Here is a 14139-nt window from a genome sequence, read left to right as displayed (position 1 = left end):
AAAATTTGCAGTGTTTTATGCCACATGTGGTCATACGTACATGGTATCAAAAGTATGGTGGTAGTAGGAACCATCCATCCTCTTGGTGCTGGTGTGCCTAAACATTGTCATTTTACCATAGTCCCCAGTAATAGTAACAGGCATATGGTCTGGCTTATATACACTAGTTGGATGGCTCCACAGCTACGTAGTCCTTAAGTAGCAAAACAGTGCACCATCTCATGTGCATAAACCCAAGTACCCGATGCTGGCAATCCAGGGTACGGTACATCTCCCTAAACTAGTGTGGAACTGCAAATCCCAGCATCTTCTTTCACACCAAAGCCCTTCTCTTGCACAACAGCTGGAAATTCACCAGTTATGTAATATATTATTGTTTCTTTTTATGTGGACATTTTTAGTCTCGTAATAAATCTTGCTTTTTTTAGATAATTTTTCAGTTCAGTTATTCCCATTTACTTTGGCTCGCATAGCAACTGTATAGTCTGGTAAATAGGATATTTCTGGAAATCCAATTTTTCCTGTTTGGTTAGGAGATTTATGGAGGTGTCTGACTCTTGATGGTTAGTTCACAATCCTGTGTATTTATTGCAGCCTTGTGAAGAGTGATGACACTTATGGAACCTTGATTTCTTATTGACAAAGCTAGATAAAGCTAAAAGAAGTCATTTAAAAGCCATGAATGTCTGACCTACCATTCATATATAAGACTTGACCATGCTCTCTTGTATGTTCTGAATGGCCAAAATCCAGCTTGCATCATACAGACAAGAATTTAATTAAATATTCATTACATATTTGTATCTTTTTTTTTTTTTGCAATATTTGACTTGTGGACCTTATTTTCATTCGTTACAAACAATCATTCTGTCATTGGTGATGTGTAGATGGCGTATACGAATGATTATTTATGTTTATATAAAGCCTTATACAAATTCCATAGCCGTGGACTCTTGACAGCTATTGCTCCTGACTCTCTCATAAACACACACACATGTGGTTTGGCCAAGCATGTTTATTTCAATGGAGAGAAGAGAATAAGCTGCCATGCACCTGTGTCAGTGCTTTAGTTTGGTCTTGAAATGTATGGCGACCTTCAAGGGATTGTCAGGCTACGGGAAATAGTATATTGCTGTATATTTACCTGTCCTGCTGCAGCTGCTGGATCTGGTCTTCCCACTGTCCGTCGCTGTCATCATTTTCACAGCATCTGCTGACGTGCTATTCCCAACGGACATGTCTGCTCAGCATAGACAGTGCTATACTGTGCTAGGCACTATGCTGAAATTTCTTATGTCTTCTATCCGGTCCCCATACACAGGAAAGTTCAGCACGGCCAATTGTTCCTGTGTTCTCTATGGGGAAAGGAGGGTTTAGCCACAGCCAGAGAGCTCTGGCTGTGGTTTGTCTCTCCTAGAACAATGGGGTCAGGCTTTTTTTTTTTCACATTACGCCCGACCCCTCTCCCACCAGCATCATTTGTCGGTGGACAGTTGGGAGAGCGTCATGCATCTTATGCTGATGGACAATCCCTCTGAAAGCAACAACCAACAAGAGTATAAAGTGTATGAAGACCTTTAGTCTCACCAAGCATTCTTACCCATTTCCACTGAATTCATTGGGAATTCTCTTAAGTCGTAGACTGTGGTCATATTAGACTGGCTAGAACAGGACTGTCAGAGCAGAGGGACTTTACTTAGACTTCTTGTACAGTTGTCAAGTTTAATCTTTGTAGAGTCAAATCATAAGGACCTAAGGGAATAGCAGTACAGTTAATGCTAGCAAATCCCAATGGCTGTGGCAACAGGAAATCTCATCACTCTTCTGGTCTGCCCCAGATGCTACTGTTGAATAGGAATGCAAAAGACTGTCTCAGTATAAGATTCAAGGCTATGTTGAATAGTATTCCATCTCCTAATATCATTAAAAAAGTATGTTTAGTGCAGGGAATGCAGTGGTGCACCTATTACGCCCAATGGCCATTATGTCGTTTGGGGATCAAAATAGTAATAAAACACATCCTGTATACAAGGCTAGGGAATACAATTGATTTACTATCTCCTTACGCTAGGACCCAGTAAATCCCTTTATCTTACTTCCATTTTTGTTGCACACATTTGACACTTGCTAATTTGGATTTTTTACATTTCCTGCGGTAACATAGCCCAGAAAATATGTCTCCGAGATAATGGTCTCTCTCTTTGTTTCCTTTTTGATAAAACACAGTTGCGTTCCCACCAAAACAAAACCTTAGAACTAATTGAGACCCGACTGTTCTCAGATATAACCATGCTAACTTCCTTCGCTACTTTAAATGTAATAAGAGCAAACATCATTTCAGGGCTTTGATCTGGGTCCTGGAAAGTGGAAAAATAACACTGAGCCAAAGGAATGTAGGGAGAGATGGTGTCCAGCCATGTGAAACGGAGCTTAGTGGTTATCTGTTGGAGACTCCTTTGAGACAGTGAGTACAGAAGTAGGAAAAAAACCATGAAATATTCTTTGTTTTTGTCTCGTTTCAGGTTGCATATGTAGACCTACATCTTCCAAATACGCACACAATGGCAGCAGTGCAGACTCTTCCCCTATCCATTGACCAGGACCCTGAGGTCAGCATTCCCCAAGACCAGCCAAGCTCAAGGTCACCAGACTCTGAGAACACTATGGGAAGTGTGAGCAGTCTAATCTCTGGAAGACCCTATCATGACAAGCAATGCAAGGCATCCGAATTCAGCAACAAGTGCCGCAAACCTGCCAGCATGCCAAACTTTTTTAAACAGCAGGAGGGACTCCTAAAAAGTAATTATAACTCCCAGGACCCACTTTTTAATGGACTCCCTACCAAGAAACCTTGTGCTGCTACCTCTGGGAGTAATGGGAATTATACTTATGTCAATGATGACTTTAAAGAGGAGTGGCATGAAGCCAGAGCTCCCAACAGCCCTTGCAGCGATCTGGATGATGTGCGGGAAGACAGGGCCCCAAATGGGAACATAAGAGGACCTCCACCAAAACTTATTCCAGTTTCTGGCAAGCTAGAAAAGGTAACGTTTTATTTAACGAAGCAGCATTCAACTTTAAAAAAAAAAATTACTTTTTTCCCCCGTTGCAGGCTGGCACGTATATTTTTACCACTGATGATAAGTGTCCTGCGGCACAGCTGTCGGTGACATCACGATTCTTCTGACCTTCTTCTTTCTACAGCGTTTTTGAGGGCTATGAGGGCTCTCATAGAGATCCATTGTAGACCCTGACTTCCGGCCTCCTAATCTGCAGGTCAGCCAGCAAAGAGGTCACATGGTCGCCAGTGGGATTAAAATGGCGCGGTACGACCAAAATAAAACCACGCCTCAGGACACAGATCATCAGTGGTAAATATATGTGCCTGCCTGCAGTAGGGGGGGAGGGATACAAAGCTGTAAAGCTTTACAAAGCTTCACAAGGAACCTCTGTGGTTGTGCCAATTCTACATGATAGGCCTAAAAAACCTGTATTCCCTTAATTTAAAAAAACGTTTGGCATATTCTAGAGACCTGGATTGGTCAAGGTGTCGGTGTTCAGTCACTGACTGACTGTTATATTGAGGCAGGTGAAGTGCTCTGCTGAGTGCTTCACTCTTCTACTCTTTAGCAATCTCTGTCTTACTGCAGGAGACTTGGAAACAATCTCCTGTAACAAGACAGAAAAGGGAGCAAACACACACACATTCGGGAACGATACAGATGCAGGAGATCTGTAAAACTGGAGAAACATCCAACCTACAGAACAGGGAAACCCACTGGGCAACATAGGACTTCTGTGAGAGTCTCTTGTTTTTCTTTATGGGCTTTTTTTCCCATCCCTACCAGTTGGTCTGTAAATATACACGTTAAAACTTTTAGGAAGTTGTCGTGTCCTTAAAGGCTGTAATCCTTGTGTTATGCCTTTTAGAGGAAGCCTTCCCAAATACATGTCTTGTCTATAAACTGTACTGTAAAAGTGGATCTGGGGGTAAACAGAATACTTAAAGTAACGGATGATCTATTTTTATTTCATAATTACTAACCTCTCCCAAAGTATATAGAAGGAAGCTCACACTGAACACACTCTATTTTTTTTTTTACTATCCAAAATGGCATAAAATTATATCTGCTAAATGATTGCTTAGCATGGGCTTCACTAGCTGATGAGGATAAATACTTCTTTATGGTAGGTTAAGGGGTAGTCCCAGCCCTTTAATATGATATCCAAATTCTAGGAAAGCCGGGAAAGGGTTAAAGGGGGTATTCCTGGGGAAATTATTATTCTTAATCGTTATATAACATTGTAAAAGGAAAAAAGTTACGTAAATTAATTTTAGTTTGTCAAGTCAATTTACATTCAGTATTTTGTAGGTTTAGTATAGTATCCCTTTAAGACATCCTAGAACTGAAAATATATGGTGTAGGTATAATCTCCTTGGGATATTATGTGATAAGTGATATTATCTTCCTAGTGATGTAATGTTTATCGAAACCAAGACATCATTGTGTATTTGTAGATTGTCCCCAGTAACCTCATATTACCCAGTATGGGATTACACTCCTTACTTTTACCCTAACGTAATGATTCTGTAATGAAACAAAATGGACTTTAATCTTATTTAGGAGTAGATGAAGTGCAATCCTATGCTGCAGAAAGCTTCAGACAAAAATAGACTAAAACTGACCCTGCCCTTTACATTAGAGCAGGGGCGGGGAAGCTTCGGCCCTCCAGCTGTTGCCAAACTACAATTTAGCTTTAGCTCTCCAGGCATGATGGGAATTGTAGTTTTGCAACAGTTGGAGAGCCGAGGGTCTTTATTATAGAATAACACAAAAATAAAAGCCTTTAAATTACCACAGAGCGTCCTTAAACTTGTATTAAACTCTGTTTTAGGCCATACCAAAGTTTATCAACCGAAATATAGGATACAAGGCTTTGCAAAAAGGGGGTTGTTACTAGTGATGGTGGGTATATGAGAAAAAGTTCAGACTATAGAAAAATAGGAGTGTTCTAGTAAATTTGCCATACCCCTCTATACAACTGTACCAACCATGACCCCACCATGAGCCGGTGTGTGTGTGAGTTGATTGAAGAAGAATTCATACTGTAACTTGTTGATAAATTCAAATATAGCAAAAGATCAAGACATTGTTTATTAAGAAGCTTAGGTACTGGTGAAGAACGCAAGTGTTTCCTTCTCACAATGCCACGCTGCATTTTCATTCTTCATAAGACTTAAATGGGCACTGTCACTATAAAAAATGTTCACATATTGAAGAAACAGTAAGGGTCTTAGTGTTAAGGCCCCACTGAATGCTAGATGTAGGTGAGAAAAGTGTGCGCTAAGAGCGTTCTGTCCCAGCTTTGTGTGTGCGACCAAGGCTGGCTTCTTTAAAAAGCCAATGGGACTGTCTTCTGTTGGGTACACAAAGTGGGAGAAGACGTCTTTAGCAATGAACTTCTGTCCTTATTTTAACGACCACCCAGACCCTTGATCAAAACTTGTCTCTACAATATGTCAAATGTTTGTTGAAGTGACAGGTACACCTAATGAAGAGACTTAGAAGTTTTCCCACCTGAGAAAGTAATTGGCAGTATAGGGATAACTAACTGATCAAGGGGGAGGGGTTGCACATGCACACTGTTACACCATTCATTCTCTATGAGGCCATGGAAAGAGTCAAGTACAGTGTTTTGCTGTTTTCAGCAGCTGTCTTATAAAGTGAAAGAAGCACTGGGACACATGCGTGACCCACAGTTCCAATCTAATGGGACACTGGGGGGCCCTATTCTTGAGAGGGTGGTGGTGGTGGGGTGCACATAGGAGATAACTTTCTGGATGGGAATCCCCCTTCAATCATTAAAACTACACTGAATTTCGACTGGTATAGATATCTTTGCCAGCAGCAGCTTAAAAATTCAATAGAGTAATGCCGTCAGCATTGGTATATTGATTTAGTCAGGTCTAGACAAGTTTGATATTTCTGTTTTACTCTGGCACCATTTTCCAGAATCCAATTTGTAACCGTATGCAGTTTACTATGACATTGACACGTGTATTTCAGATCAGCCAAATCGATTGACATTTGATTATACTCCCCCTCCCCCCTTCCCCAGTATGATAGGGATTATATTGTGCTTTTATCGTTTTAGCATTCCAATTGGCATAACTTAGAGGTCTTAAAGGAAAGATCTTAAACCTTACTGAAACTGATGTTTGCCAGTACTTTCGATCATCTAACAAGTTCTCCTTCTTCCCCTTTAATGTCTTTCGGGACAGAAATCTCTTCTTTCTAACATCAGGGGGTAATTTAGCCTATGCATATATAGCAGTATTATGGTTGATCACTAGAGCTGGATATGTTCACTGCATTGCTTGTAAAACCTCATAGTATTGGACTCCCAACGTCTTGGGGTTTGCTGTTTGGTATATTTTACTGTAGATTTATTAAATATATTGTATTGGGCTTTTTCTTACAGAACATAGAGAAGACCTTGATAAAACCAACAGCATTTAAACCAGTGGTGCCGAAAAAGCGGAACTCTTCTTTACAATATCTTGTCCAAAGAAATGGAGGCCCCAGCTTATCTGATAGCCAGGGCAGCTTAAACCTTCTCTTCAATGGAAACTCAATAGGGACAAATGACAAGCACAACTCAATGAGCTGCCGAAATAGTTCCATCTCTGGAACCATGTCAGACTCTGGCCGTAACTCTCTATCCAGTCTTCCCACCTATAGCACAGGCTGCAGTCACCAGATAGAGCCAGTCAGCATGTCTATGGGTCACATTAACCTAGATAATCACAGTAACATAAATGGTTTCTCCGAGCGAGTGTCACGAGCACGGACACGGCCTTCAAATTCTGACAGCGGACGCTCATCTTCAAGTAAAAGCACCGGGTCTTTAAGTGGAAGAGGGAACCATTCATCTGACAGTGGCTCATGTGATAGGTCACCCATCATCAATGAAGAGATTCTTATTAGAGAGCTGGAGGAGAAGTTGAAAGACCGGGAGATGGAACTACAACATCTGAAAGAAAATCTGGATGAAAATGAAGCCGCTATTTGTCAGGTTGGGAATAAGAATGTTGAAGTCTGCACTCCATGCCAGAGCTCTATATTTATTGCCAAAAATCTGCCCTTGTTCTTGGCACTAAAAATACAGGAACATTAAATCAAGTAAATGGGATTTCCATCCTAAAGTTATTATGGAGACATATTGCATTGGTGGAGTTTGTGAGGGTGGACTTTGCCCAACTTTTCAAACTGTGGAGTGCCCTATAACTGCAGAGGTTTCCAGTCATGGCACTTCGCTTAGAAGGTGTCAATAGCAGACATTGTGAAGCCGAGCCAAAAGCGGCAGGTCCTCTTTTGTTAAGTTGGTGTTGGTTCCAGCTCATTCACTCCACTGATGTCAGATGATATATTTGCTCATTGAGTAAGAAGCCAAAATATAACCACAGGTTTTACAAACCCTTTTAACAATAACACTCCTTAAAAAATCTGATACTCTTAATAATAATCATAAAACTGGTTTAAAGGTTATCTTAAAACTTTTTAAAGTTTTCAGTTTTACCAGTTAAAGGACCCCAAAAATATTGTGTCTATGGGCTCAGGCTGGTATAAAGATTCTTACCTGTCTTAATCCCTTGCCACATCTATCTTGACAGTGCCTGGTTCTTCCTTCGTAGCGCTTCCTGCTTTTGTCACGACATATAGAAAGCACCTGCTAAGCCAATCACTGGCTGTAGCCATGACCCACCTCAGCCACGGACTGACTGAGTTGGCGTTCGTGATTATCATGATGAAAGTAGGAAGTTCTGCTCCGCTGACCTATGGCAACAGTGGGAGCAAAATGGCGTGGGATCAGGACAGTTGAGTATAACTTTTTTGTTATGCCAGTCTGAGCCCATGAAAAAATTTACTTTAAAAGGTTCTAACTTAAAGTTGTAGTTTAGCCAATAACACATCCCCTATTCGCAGGATAGCGGATATGTGTATGGTCACAGGGGTCCAAATTGTGGGATCCCCTGTTATATCGATAACTAGGTTCTGAGTTTCCGGGCAGAGTAGAGGTGGCTGCAAATGCACATTGCGTTTTCTGTGAACAAATGTTGATCTTCTAGATCAGCGCACATTTACTGAGCTTATTACAATGTTTAACTACCCTGCTAGAGGGGCTACACTGGATGGTTCCTTTAAGCCTTTGCTGCCATGTTTTTTTTATTAAAAACCCTATTACATAGGGAGATTTGCGGCTAATGAACAATAAGATTTAAACATTACAGGGTGATGTGGTTAGCTGACAAATAGGCGTTTGTTGGCTGAAGAGGTTGACATCTTCCTGATCAGTGATCAGCTGCAGACAAGCAGTCATTCCCTGTAATGGGGGCCCTTATTTAGTTGAGGTATTTGTTAAGCCTGTGCACTTTTACAAGTATGGTCAAATGTGCTGCTGTGCTCTTTTTAACATAATGGATTGTGCCATGGGAGAGTTTTTATTTTTAAAAGGGAAAAAAATTATATAAGCATGACTACTTATCTCGAAAAAAAATAATATAAGATGGCCGACTTTGAGAAGCATGTTACCATGCCCGCCCCCAGTGTCCACCATAGGGATATACAGGCTCAGTGGTGGACACTGTGGACGGAGCATGGTCACATGCTCCTCCATGTCAGCCATTTTATGGACAGACTCGCCACAGAGCAGGGCAGCCCAGCCTGGAGGAGAGGAGTCTGATTTTAGCTCTATGAGGTACACAGGGAGCTACTGTCAGTATATACAGTGAGTACAGTTACTAATACTGTACACTGAACTATTTTACTATAAAGTGGCCAACCCCTTTAAGTCTACAAACAAACCTATATAAATGTACATCTAGTTTATTCATTGCATGAAACATTTCTAAAGGCAAGCACTTATCCTGTCATTTACTTTTAAGTTAAATTATTTGTCCATGTTCACACAACGTATATTTTTGTAAAAGCACGACCATTGTTGACGATTGCAACAAAAGCCATGAATTATACGAAAATATACGTTACATTGCTGTCACACATACACATAGTATACACTCCGGCCGGGATCACTAGCAGCACCGCGAGAAACTGACATGTCAGTTTTCTGCGGCTGCTATTCATTCTATAGCGGCCGCAAAACCCCCTGTGAGTGCACACCGTGGAGCAAGCGGCTCCAGCCGCACGCTCCATTGTGTGTAGTGGGGAGTTCGGATACGGATGCGCCCGCATCAGAACTCAGCGGCGCTAAAGATCATCCGGTCGGTACTGCAGTACCGTCCGGGATGAACTTTTCTGAAACAGCGTCTCATACAGCGTCTAAACATAGTCTTAATGCTTACAGCACCTTTTCATGCATATTTCATCATGTTAGTGATAGTCATCTGTCTGCTTAAAAAAACTTTTTATGTTTAAATAAGTAAAGAAGCTGCTTATGGGGTTTTTAGATGCTTACATTGCTTTATATATGACACTTGTTACTATACATATTTTTGTCTGTCTTGAAGAACCTGCTTTTACCCATTAGATAACTGGTTTAATTAACAGTTAATGGATTAGGCACAAATGTTTTTCATTGTTCTCTTTAAAGGTTTATGAAGAAAAACAGAAGCGATGTGAGCAGGAAATGGAGGAGCTGCGTCAAAGCTTTGCCATCAAAATGAAGCAGGCCTCCCAGAAGGCTCAGCGGATGCAGCAGGTCCTGCAGCTGCAGATATTCCAGCTACAACAGGAGAAGAAGAAGCATCAGGAGGATTTCTCCCAGCTCCTCCAGGAAAGAGAACTACTGGAGAAGAGGTGTGCCTCATTCGAGAGAGAACAGACGGAGCTTGGGCCACGGTTAGAGGAGACAAAATGGGAGGTATGATCCCTACTCAAGGAGTATATTATGCACTGATATTTTATCATTCTTTGTCAAGATGTAGCATTGGGCCTATTGGTTTTTAATAACTTTTCTGTTGTGTTCTGTTGTTGGAACATAATATTATTGCTAGAGATGAACGTACCGGGTTCGAGTTGATCCGAACCAGAACGTTCGGCATTTGATTAGCTGGGGCTGCAGAACTTGGATAAAGCTCTAAGGTTGTCTGGAAAACATGGATACAGCCAATGACTATATCCATGTTTTCCACATAGCCTTAGGGCTTTATCCAACTTCAGCAGCCACCGCTAATCAAGTGCCAAAAGTTCGGGTTCGGATGGGCTCGAGCATGCTTGAGGTTCGCTCATCTCTAATTATTGCTTATGCAGAGGATTAAAGGGATTTTCTGACAAATAAACCTATTTTCAACTGTGTAATAAATGTGTGGTAAATAAAACTTTTTGGGGTTCTTCATGCTTCTGATGCAAACTGTCTGCTCTGTTGTCCTCAGTGCCCTATGTCTACTGTACATCCTGTAATGGATTTCATGTTATGGCTGTACACTCTAGCTTAGCCATTTTTGGCTCTCTTCCATTACACTGTCTTGACTACATCCGCAGAAACCTCCCACATAGCAATAAGGGAATATGGTTAGATGAATTCCCAGCTAGAGTGTAAAGCAAAAATAGAAAGGCCGTTAAAGGAGTGATACCAAACAGGAAGCGAAGAAATTAAGATAACAGGGCAGACAGGCTGCAGAAGGAGCAGAAGGAAAGGCCACAGAAAAGCATCCCCTTTTAAGTTTTTCCCAACTATTATGGTTGCTTCAGCTTTTATAGTGGCGGTTTTTATCAGGTTTTGCTCCGATGATCATGGAGTAGTGCGTCACCGGAATGCCGCGTTATGGCTAAACTAGGGGCAAGCTATTTAAATAATAGGTCAGTGACCAGTTATTATCAGTGTGGGGGGATTGTCATTCTCCATAGACTCCTGATGAAATCACAATTCTCCCCTCTTACGATGCTGAAATGGGAGACACAGCACCCTCATTCTGCAGATCTCTTGTGGTCTAGACAGTTAGCATAAGCGTTTAATGGGAGATATATTCCTTTAAATGATTTGGCAATGATATAAGTAATCTTAAGTATGCTAGAATAATGTTAAACCTGTATGAAATTTTGTTAGAAAATTTTGCAAGAACAGTGTGTTACTTAAAATCTGTATATTGCACAAAACCAGAACTACTGATGGAATGGAAGCTCATAATCCATATCTTACATGTTTTTTTTCCCCTAGGTTTGTCAGAAATCTGGTGAAATTTCTCTACTCAAACAACAGCTGAAAGACGCCCAAGCTGAGCTAGCCCAGAAATCCAGTGAAATATTACTGCTTCGTTCCCAGCTGAGAGACACTCGTTCTGATCTTCAGATTAGTGAGGAGCAGGTTCAGGAGCTTCAGGACACCGCTCATACAAAGACGCTGGAGCTGGAGGTGTGCGAGAATGAACTGCAACGCAAGAAGAATGAAGCCGAACTTCTACGGGAGAAGGCCAGTAAGCTGGACCAGGAGGTGGCCAATCTCAGAGAATCAGCTGTAGCCAACCTTCGCCATGGACTGTGCCACTGCTATGAGAAGGAAGATCCATTCTTACTTTATGAAAGCGACGAGGCCAAAGCACAGCGTCAAAATGCTGACAACATGCAGAGTTTAAAGCAGTACATGGAGAGGTTACGGGAGGCTCTGGTGGGCGAGCGCAGGAGAAACCAGGACCAGCTAGAACAGTTTGAGGAAGAACGACGCATATGGCATGAAGAGAAGGAAAAGGTGATCCGATATCAAAAGCAGTTACAACACAACTACATCCAGATGTACCAACAGAATCGGGAGCTGGAGAGAGACATTAAACAGCTCACTCTGGAGCTGGAGGCCAGGGAACTGGATGAGTTTGACTTGCACGGTGCTGAGATTCAGTTCGAGGAAATCACAGCCACGGAAATCTAAAGCCAATAAAGTACCACTTCTGCCTTTTTTTATCGGGACATTCCAGCGGTTGGTGTTGCCAAAAAAGCAACTTGCCCACAAATGCTTGTATAAACCATATCTTGCTTTTATATTGACCGAGGAACTCGCACATCTGATTGACAGGAACTTACATGTGAATAGATGTCTAATATGTCCAATACGAGTTTATATTTCCTGATGTGTAATAAAGGAGCCATATCCACACTCATTGGCAATGCTCACCTTGCCTAATGGACCAAAGCAATATCATTGGGCGGGAATGTTATAGATACAATACTTTTGTGTCGTCTTTACGTTCCGTTCTCAGGCAAGCCATTTTGTTGTAGTCGCCTCATTGGCGGCAGATACATATTCTGGGAAGTGACCTCACGTAAGGATGCTTCTATTGGATGGCTATAGTTTTATTTAATAGCCTTGCATCCCTATTTTCTTGCGCTCTCTCTCTCTCTCTCTCTCTCTAACATTTGTCGCTGTTAATACTGTAGCTATATTTTTGAATGTTTTCTCTCCAATATAATAGCTGCCATTGGCTTAGGATTGCTTTCTCCATTAACGCTGTGGCAGGTTTAGGTCACCTCTTGTACATAATGTAAGATAAGAGATTTTGTTTCCCAAAGCGAAATAACTGGTTTTGTAAACTACTACTAGCACCTTCTTCTCTATCTCTTCCTGTTTGACAAGTGTAGTCGCTTTCGATCTCAGGTAGGCAAATTGCTAGAGCACAATCATAACACTTAATACCATTTGCAATAGAAAGACTGTTCCTTCTCCTGGTTCTCAGAGGGTCTATAGCCCGCTACAACACAACCAAGCCATAAGTGGCAGCCCCTCTGCCGGCTGAGAGAGTTAGAGGATCGGATACTACTTTTTGTGACTCCTACCTTAGTTTACCTTCTTATATTACAATGGCATTTTACTGTAAATTACCGTACCTTTCCATTTTATTGCCCACCACAGTACAGGTTCAGGTTGCTTAGTGCACTACTTGGCTCCAAATTGGTGACCACCATTTGAGTACATGTGACTATATGTCTAAAAAAAAAAAGTAGTCATGGGAAAATTTTTCTGCCATACACTACACTATTTGCAAGAGAAACAAAAAGATGTTGCCAGTCATCAGGTTGAATATATGGAAGGGAGGACACAAGTATTAGGAAGGATTGTAACATTGCTGCTTACATTAAGAAATGACTATGGGGAAAATTTAGAGTGAATGTACCACTAGGTACATCGCTTTGTGTTTTTTACTTTAGCCGATTGGCGCCGACATGGGGATGCCTGTGCCGCGGTCCTTTTATTGAACCTACACTAGTTTCCCGGGTACAGTGCATTACAATGCACCGGCATGAAGCACTGGGGGCAGGCCGACCGGGCCCCTAGTATGACGAATTAATGGAGCCGCGTCAAAAAGGAGGGGAGATCGTCACACTGGGGGCTGGCAGGCCCAGCTCCAGTGCTTCATGCCGATCCGGTCCTTGGTAATAGACTAGTGCCGTGTGTGGGAACTGGAAGGCAGTTAAAAAAAAAAAGACCATATAACCGGGATCCCCATGCCGGCGCTGATGGGCTAAGGTAAAAACGCAAAGCAATGTACCTAGTGGTACATTTACTTTAAGGGAAACATTTGAATCAAAAATGCTGTCCAATTTGCTGCCATCATTTTATAGAGCAGGAGGAGATGAGTGAGTGTGTGTGTGTGTGTGTGTGTGTGTCTGTGTGTGTATATATGTATATGCACACATACACAGATAGCTGTCAGTCACTAGTTAGAAACACCCACTTAGCCCAAAATGAGCAGAGATCTACAGTACATGAATAAACAACAAGCTGCTATCCTGGAACTTTTCCAACAAATCTATATATCAATTACTCAGCCCCTCCTGCCCTATAACATGATGCCATTTTCAACATGGGTTCCCTTTAATGCTGCATTTATTATAGCTGACAGCTGGGTCCCCCTGACTCCCCCATAAACATGCATGCAGTGTAAGCATAGGTATTTACTGCCTTATAGAGAAGGGGAAAGGCTGCTGCCAGACACCTCAGATAATGTTGTTAAAGCATCAGGCATGTTGAAACCTAATATGCTGATCCATGCTGCACCCGATGTCTGACATTTGAGCTGTTCCAGTAAATATCAGATTGTTGAGCTTGCTGGCGACCTGACGGCTGTACAATAACAAGCGTTATCTTATTGATCGGCACTTAAATAATGATGATTTTATTGCTTACACA

General features: G+C 41.7%; 1 protein-coding gene across 3 annotated transcripts in view; it reads left to right on the top strand.

Moving 5' to 3' along the window:
* The window catches only part of LZTS2 (leucine zipper tumor suppressor 2), a 109975-nt gene extending 96724 nt beyond the window's left edge, over positions 1-13251 (top strand). For all 3 annotated transcript variants that reach the window (XM_069980191.1, XM_069980190.1, XM_069980192.1), the window contains 4 exons: positions 2523-3044; positions 6484-7077; positions 9613-9882; positions 11179-13251. In XM_069980191.1, coding sequence (XP_069836292.1) covers positions 2562-3044; positions 6484-7077; positions 9613-9882; positions 11179-11883 — 2052 coding nt within the window. In that variant the 5' untranslated portion in view covers positions 2523-2561 and the 3' untranslated portion in view covers positions 11884-13251. The remainder of the gene's footprint in view (positions 1-2522; positions 3045-6483; positions 7078-9612; positions 9883-11178) is intronic.
* Positions 13252-14139: the final 888 nt, after the last annotated feature.

The sequence above is a fragment of the Dendropsophus ebraccatus genome, chromosome 8 (assembly GCF_027789765.1).
Source record: "Dendropsophus ebraccatus isolate aDenEbr1 chromosome 8, aDenEbr1.pat, whole genome shotgun sequence".
Taxonomy (NCBI): Eukaryota; Metazoa; Chordata; class Amphibia; order Anura; family Hylidae; genus Dendropsophus; species Dendropsophus ebraccatus.
This window is presented reverse-complemented; position numbering and strand designations above follow the sequence as displayed.